The 7,377-nt window shown below is 43.0% G+C and overlaps 1 protein-coding gene and 1 pseudogene across 2 annotated transcripts in view; both read right to left on the bottom strand.

The window, feature by feature from the left end:
* DEPDC5 (DEP domain containing 5) overlaps positions 1 to 7,377 on the bottom strand; it is a 150,109-nt gene that overhangs the window by 139,619 nt on the left and 3,113 nt on the right. The window contains exons 3-5 of the mRNA XM_023517676.1: positions 4,295 to 4,382; positions 3,870 to 3,916; positions 395 to 480 (exon numbers count right to left, since the gene is read on the bottom strand). Coding sequence (XP_023373444.1) covers positions 395 to 480; positions 3,870 to 3,916; positions 4,295 to 4,382 — 221 coding nt within the window. The remainder of the gene's footprint in view (positions 1 to 394; positions 481 to 3,869; positions 3,917 to 4,294; positions 4,383 to 7,377) is intronic.
* On the bottom strand, positions 3,296 to 3,791 carry LOC100943682 (annotated as a pseudogene). Its single transcript, XR_001161589.2, has one exon. The product of XR_001161589.2 is annotated as a 60S ribosomal protein L31 pseudogene (transcript).

The raw sequence follows: 7,377 nt of genomic DNA, 5'->3' as shown, positions 1-7,377 counted from the left end.
TGTTGTTTGGCGGGCCTGGGCTGGGGATTCGAACCCGCCACCTTAGGTGTATGTGGCTGGCGCCTTAGCCACTTGAGCCACAGGTGCCGAGCCATGACATTGATTTATGTGCTTATTTCCCTACTAATGTCAATACCTTCTGGACAATTTTTACCTATTATAGCATCATTTTTTGAAAAAAAATGAGAAAATATAAAAAATTTTACATATAGCTTCATATACAGAATCTGAAACACTACTTACATACCACCTATAACCTAAAAGACCTAATATGGCCATATATTTAATAATCTAATACTATATTTAAGTAACTCATTATTTTCTTAGTGACTTAATGTAGAAGAAAGGTGCTCGTCATTCCAAAAATATATTCAAGTCCAGAACAAAGACAAACCTTAGGGTCTACAACATTCACGTAGACATCTTGATAAGGTCTTAGCCGAAACACTTGAGTCACAGTCTGGTCCACACTGATAGTTTCTGAAATAGTGAAGAAATCTGGCTCAGGTAACACATTTTGAAAAAGCTAGTACATACATCCTAATCTATAAATACTTGGACATTAAACAAGCAACACAACTGATCGTTTGCCATGGGCAAAGCACAATTTGCTGCTTTCCAGGAGCTTAAACCTAAGCAATTGAAAAAATAAGTGAGATTAGTAAAGTATTACAAGAATGAAAAAGCAAGTATCCAATGTACTAAATACTAATATGAAACCAGTAGATGAACTAATACACGCCCACACAAGAGAAAAACTCAGTTCAACTCACGGGGAGGAGTGGGAGGGAAGCGGGGAGAGGGACTGAGGTGCGCCTACCTAATAGGCACAATGTATGGGTATACGGCATACCTCCTGGGTGTGGGATCCAACTACAACATAGACCTTACCTAACAAGTGCAAACATTGTAACCTCATTTTTTGTACCCTCGTATTAATCTGAAATTAAATAAATAAGTAAGGCGGGTCGCTGGCTCACACCTATAATCCTAGCACTCTTGAGAGGCCAAGGCGGGTGGATTGCCTGAGCTCAAGAGTTCAAGACCAGCCTGAGCAAGAGTGAGATCCCATCTCTTAAAAAAAAAAAAAGAAAGAAATAGCTGGGCATTGGGGGCAGGCACCCTGTAATCTCAACTACTAGGAAAGCTGAGACAAGAGGATTGCTTGAGCCCAAGAGTTTGAGGTTGCTGTGAGTTGTGATGCCACAGCACTCTACCGAGGGTCACAAAGTAAGACTCTGTCTCTAAATAAATAAATTTCACTCCTAAAAAAAAGAGAGGTGGTGGGGTGCAGTGGTTCATGCCTGTATTCCTGGCACCAGAAAACAAACAAGCAAATAAACAAAAAAAACAAAGAGGCTCAGTGCCTGTAGCTCAGTGGCTAGGGTACCAGCCACGTACACCAGAGCTGGCAGGTTCGGATCTGGCCCCAGCCTGCCAAACAACAATGACAACTATTACCAAAAATCAGCTGGGCATTGTAGTGGGTGCCTGTAGTCCCAGCTACTTGGAAGGCTATGGCAAGAGAATCGCTTAAGCCCAAGAGTTTGAGGTTGCTGTGAGTTGTGCTGCCACGGCACTCTACCCAGGGCAACAGGTTGAGACTCCGTCTCAAAAAAAAAAAAAAAAAAAAAAGAAAGAAAGAAAAGAAAAATTAGCTGGGCATGGTGGGGCATACCTGTAGTCCCAGCTACTCAGAAGGTTGAGGGGGGAGGGTCATTTCAGCCCAGGAATTTGAGGTTGCAGAGAGCTATGATGATGCCACTGCACTCCAATCAAATAAGAGAGACAAAAGAGGAGAGAGTAGAAGGCAGAAAGGAAGGGGAAAGAAGGAATTTAAGTAGCATAAGAAAGTTCAAAGACCTGTAAAAATCCATAAGAAAAAAGAAATCCCTCATTTAGAATGAAGGTATCCATAGTAATTAAGAAAAAAATAAACTTTTCAATGAGCCTTTAAGTCTGGCAAGTAAGAAACCCGTGGGTGGCAGGAGATGGGGTAAGGATAGGAATACCATTCTTAGGAGTAAGGTTTTATAGAATATTTTCCAATCGAATTAATATACAGAGAATGCCAAAAAAAATGTATACACAATTTAAGAAAACACTGTATCAGGGAGAGGGGAGGGGGGAATGGGTGGAAGGAGGGAGATTGGAGGGATCACTTCTATGGTTTATCTTACAAGGGTACAAGTGAATCTTTCTAAGAGTAGAATATGAACGTTTTAACACATTAACTAAGAAAATGACATGAAGGCTATATTAACCAGTTTGATGGAAATGTTTCAAATTGTATGTGAAAACACCACATTGTACCCCAGAAGTGCATTAATGTACATAGTTACCATTCAATTAAAAAGAAAAACACTGTTATTAAAATTGTCATACTCAATATATACCAGTAACATTTAAAATATACAAGATAACAAACATTATCAGTATATGTTGAATATTCCAATTTTAATACAGTTTTTTCTTTCTTAAAAAGTATATACATTTTTTGGCACCCTCTGTATTGAGTGGCTAAACCTGAGCATCTGACATCAAAGCCATTTAGAGCAACACAGAAGTTGTTTTTTTTTTCTCTTACTATTAAAGGAATTATCTGTTTAAAGAATTTATTTTAAGAAAGGAAAATCAATTTCAGTAATTAAATTATTTACCACCAGTTAACATCCTGGTTCCTTGAGTAGCATGGCATAACTATTACAGGAAAAATCAAAGAATGTAGATGCAGAATGAGTAAGTAGAATCACCATTCTGACTCCACTTAGATTATAGTCCAGCTAAAACTAAATTTCCTTATTCACTCAAGATTTGTTGGAAGGATAAAGATAGTTTATAAAAAACTCCATTGGGCAATTGTCTATATATGTTTCTTCCCCCACTGCCCAACTCACCTTAGAATAGGCATTTAACAAATTACTTTGTGAAACAATGTACTATATTAATAATGCAATCTACATACTTGTTTTTCTCTTGTGTGGGTGTGTATTTAGAAAAATCTGTTTTACCAACAATTTGCAGTTATTTATAAACTTTCACATATTCAGATAAACTTCTCTCATGAGTCTAAACAAAGATAATTTCTTTATTTCCCTCAAGATGCTGAGAAATGAGATTCCTTGGCAGTTTTGACACCTGACAATTTTTTTAGAGGGATTACAATTTGATAAGAGAAGTACCGGCCCACATTCCCTGAGATTATGAAGAGAGGGTTCTTACTGTTTCTGAGATGGTAAAGGTAAAACTCTTAAAGACAGCCACTTTCAACTCTCCTTGCTCTTTTTTTTTTTTTAATTTTAAAATTTTATTTGATGTGTCTGACAATCACCAGTTAGTTTTCATCCACGTTGACTGTCTGTAGATTTTTGAAAGTGGTAATAGGTACATAGGTAACCAAAGTATAGAGCTTGTTTGGTGAATCTTCATCTTCATTGCGTTTTCTAGATAACCGCACACGGATACGGTATGGGACATTCCTTACGCCTTTGGCCCAGACAGCTTTGTTAAGCCTGGTATCAATGCGCACATCCGGAATTCCCATCTCTTTCATGGCAAATTTCTGGATCTCTTTGAGCGCTCGAGGGGCACGCTTCTTGAAGCCCACTCCATGGATGCGCTTGTGAATATTGATAGTGTATTCTCTAGTCACCACCTCGTTGATAGCAGACCGGCCCTTCTTCTTCTCGACACCCTTCTTTGCGGGAGCCATTCTGCAGGGCCCAAGTTGGAAAGAAAGAGCGCGAGGGATTGTGGGAGGAGGAAAGGGGTGGGTTCAAGCACAACTTCCAGGTCGTCTCTTTGTTCTTCCTAAATAAAATCTTTCTGTTACCCTGAAAAAAAATCTCAAAAAGAAAGGTAATTCTTACCTTTCTGTAAATCTTCCTTAAGTGACTTGACTTGCAAAAGCAGAGGGCTAGAAAAGAAAGCAACAAAAAGGTGAGATACTGTAAGCAGTAACTCCCCAGCTTTCCTCATCCCCCACAAAAAGCAAACAGATCACTGTGGACATATTGTAACTTGTACTACAACAATAGGAAAAAATTTCCTTAGAAACAAGGAAAGTTACACAGACACTAAAGAAAATGGACAAATGCTACAGAATTTTTCAGAGCCGTCATCTCATCTTTAAAACATAAAGACTATTTTTGAAAATGTATTGGTTTACCAAATCCTAGAGGGCATGAGCATTGTTTAAAAGCCTTTACTAGCCTGTCCACCTTTCACCCTTACACAAAATATCATTTAGGACCAGTAGGCTGCCCAGTTCTCTTGATCCTAACAGGATGCTCACCTGAATTCATCGTTGGGGTGAGCAATCTCTACAATGTCTCCAAGCTTGATGTGAGGAAACACTTTTGGGTTCACAACTAGCTCATCATCTGAAAGATAATTCAGAGATCTCAAGTAGAAATCACACTCATTTGGGTGATAGGTACACTGTGTATGTTCTCATAATGGGTCCTCACAACCCACCATGTTGGCATTACTACCCCATGGGCGGGTGAGTTTTCATTTTATTTTATTATTATTATTATTTTCTTTTTTTTGTAGAGACAGAGTCTCCCTCTGTCACCCTAGGTAGAGTGCCGTGGCGTCACATAATTTGCAACCTCCAACTCCTGGGCTTAGAGGATTCTCTTGCCTCAGTCTCCGGAGCAGCTGGGACTACAGACACCCACAATGCCCAGCTATTTTTGTTGTTGTTGTTGCAGTTTGGCCCGGGCAGCTTGAACTCACCACCCTCAGTATATGGGGCCAGTGCTCCACCCACCAAGCCACAGGCGCTGCCTCTGTTTTGTTATTATTGTTATTATTTTTTAGAGAGAGAGTCTCACTTTGTCACCCTCGGTACAATGCCATGGTGTCACAGCTCACAGCAACCTCCAACTCTTGGGCTTAGGTTGATTCTCTTGCCTCAGCCTCCCTAGTAGCTGGGACTACAAGCACCCACCACAACACCCAGCTATTTTTTGTTGCATTTTGGCTGGAGCTGGGTTTGAACCCGCCACCCTCAGTATATGAGGCCGGCGCCCTACTCACTGAGCCACAGGCACCGTCCTGCGTTTCCATTTTAAATCAAGATTTGGAATGACTAAAGTTGGTGGGTAGCTGAGTGGAACACTGCTCAAGTATCCTTGTTTCCGAACCCCCTGCTCTTTCTGTAACACTATCCTACTAATCCCAGGGGAAAAGCAGCCCTTGGTATCTGGATATCAGGCTTCTGGAACATCCTTTTATTCCCTCAAATATTATTCAGCCATCCCCAACCTACTTGGCACCAGGGACTGGTTTCATGGAAGACAATTTTTCTATGTATGGGAGTGGGAGTGGGGTGGGATGGTGTCAGGATAAAGTACATTACTTTTTCACCTCATACCATCACACATTAGATTCTTATAAGAAGCATACAACATAGCCAAGCACAGTGGCTCACGCCTGTAATCCCAGCACTTGGGAGGCTGAGGCGGGTGGATTGCCTGAGCTCACAGGTTTCAGACCAATCTGAGCCAGAGCAAGACCCCGTCTCTTAAAAAAATAGCTTGGGTGTTGTGCTGGGCACCTGTGTCCCATTGACAGGGGAGGCTGAGGCAAGAGGATTACTTGAACCGAAGAGTTTGAGGTTGCTGTGAGCTAAGATGCCCCAGCACTCTACCCAGGGTGACCAAGTGAGATTCTGTCTCAAAAAAAAAAGCAGCAGCAGCATACAACCTAGATCCCTAACATGTGCAGATTACAGCAGAGTTTGCACTGCTCTAAGAATCTAACTTGGGGCTGAGTGCAGTGGCTCATGCCTATAATCCCAGCACTCTGGGAGGCTGAGGCAGGTGGATTGCCTGAGCTCAGGAGTCTGAGACCAGCCTGAGCAAGAGGGAGACCCTGTCTCTAAAAATAGCCGGGCAGTGTGGTGGGCATCTGTAGTCCCAGCTGCTTGGGAGGCTGAGCAAGAGAATCACTTGAGCCCAAGAGTTTGGGGTTGCTGTGGGTTATCAGCACTCTACCAAGGGCAACAAAGTGAAACTGTCTCAAAAAAAAGTCTAACTGAGCTGATGTGACTGCAGGAGCAGCTCAGGCGGTAATATGAGGGAGCAAGGGAGCAGCAAGCCATAAACACAGGTGGAGCTTCAAGTTGAGCTTTGCTTGCTCACCTACCTGGCTGCTCACCTCCTGCTGCAGGGTCCAGTTCCTAACTGGTCACAGCCTGGTAGCAGTCCACAGCCCAGGGTTGGAGACCACAGATGCTTGTTCCATACACCAAGAACAAAACAGGCTGGCTTCCACAGACACAGCACAATCCCTTATATTTATACAATGTTCAAAGAATTTCCCACACACTGCTATAAAATGACGCTCACAATAAATCTTTGGATCTAACATGAGTGAGGAAATAACTTCGGAGATTAAGTGACTTGCCTATGGTTGGACAGCTAGTAACAGGATTGCCAGGACTGACTGGTCCCAGGTTCCTTCTCCTTAAAACTCATCACCTCTCTTGCATGTCATAAAAATCAAGCCAAACAAAATGGCCTGGGGCAACGCCTGTGGCTCAGTGGGTAGGGCGCCGGCCCCATATACGGCCCTGTATACCAAAGGTGGCGAGTTCAAATCCAGCCCCAGCCAAACTGCAACAAAAAAAATAGCTGGGCGTTGTGGCAGGCGCCTATAGTCCCAGCTGCTACAGAGGCTGAGGCAAGAGAATTGCCTAAGCCCAGGAGTTGGAGGTTGCTGTGAGCTTGTGACGCCAAAAATGGCCTGGACTTCCAAGTGCAGCACCTGATCAGGGAAAAAACTTCAGGTACCAGTTTACATTAGGGTCCATAAAGATCATGGTTTCAGATGCTTGTCTACTTGAGACAGAGTCTCCCTCTGTCACCCTAGGTAGAGTGCCGTGGCGTCACATAATTCGCAACCTCCAACTCCTGGGCTTAGGTGATTCTCTTGCCTCAGCCTCCCAAGTAACTGGGACTACTGGCGCCCACCACAATGCCCGGCTATTTTTTTTGGTTGCAGTTTGGCAAGGGTCAAGTTTGAACCTCAGTATATGGGGCTGGTGCCCTACTCACTGAGCCATAGGTGCTGCCCACAAACTCAGAATTACAAAGAAAGGATGATTGTTTTGTTGCTTTGAGAGGAAGGATATCACCTTTAATTATGCTAACACCATGAGAAACAGATCCAGATTTCAAATATAATCAGACCCAGCTCGGTGCCTATAGCTCAAGTGGCTAAGGCGCCAGCCACATACACCTAAGGTGGTGGGTTCGAATCCAGCCCGGGCCCACCAAACAACAATGACAGCTGCAACCAAAAAATAGCTGGGTGTTGTGGCAGGCGCCTGTAGTCCCAGCTCCTTGGGTGGCAGAGGCAGGAGACTGG

This window comes from Otolemur garnettii, unplaced genomic scaffold (genome assembly GCF_000181295.1).
Source record: "Otolemur garnettii isolate 467f Iridium unplaced genomic scaffold, OtoGar3 scaffold00116, whole genome shotgun sequence".
Lineage (NCBI taxonomy): Eukaryota > Metazoa > Chordata > Mammalia > Primates > Galagidae > Otolemur > Otolemur garnettii.
Note: the sequence above shows the minus strand (reverse complement) of the source record. Positions and strands in the feature narration are given on the sequence as shown.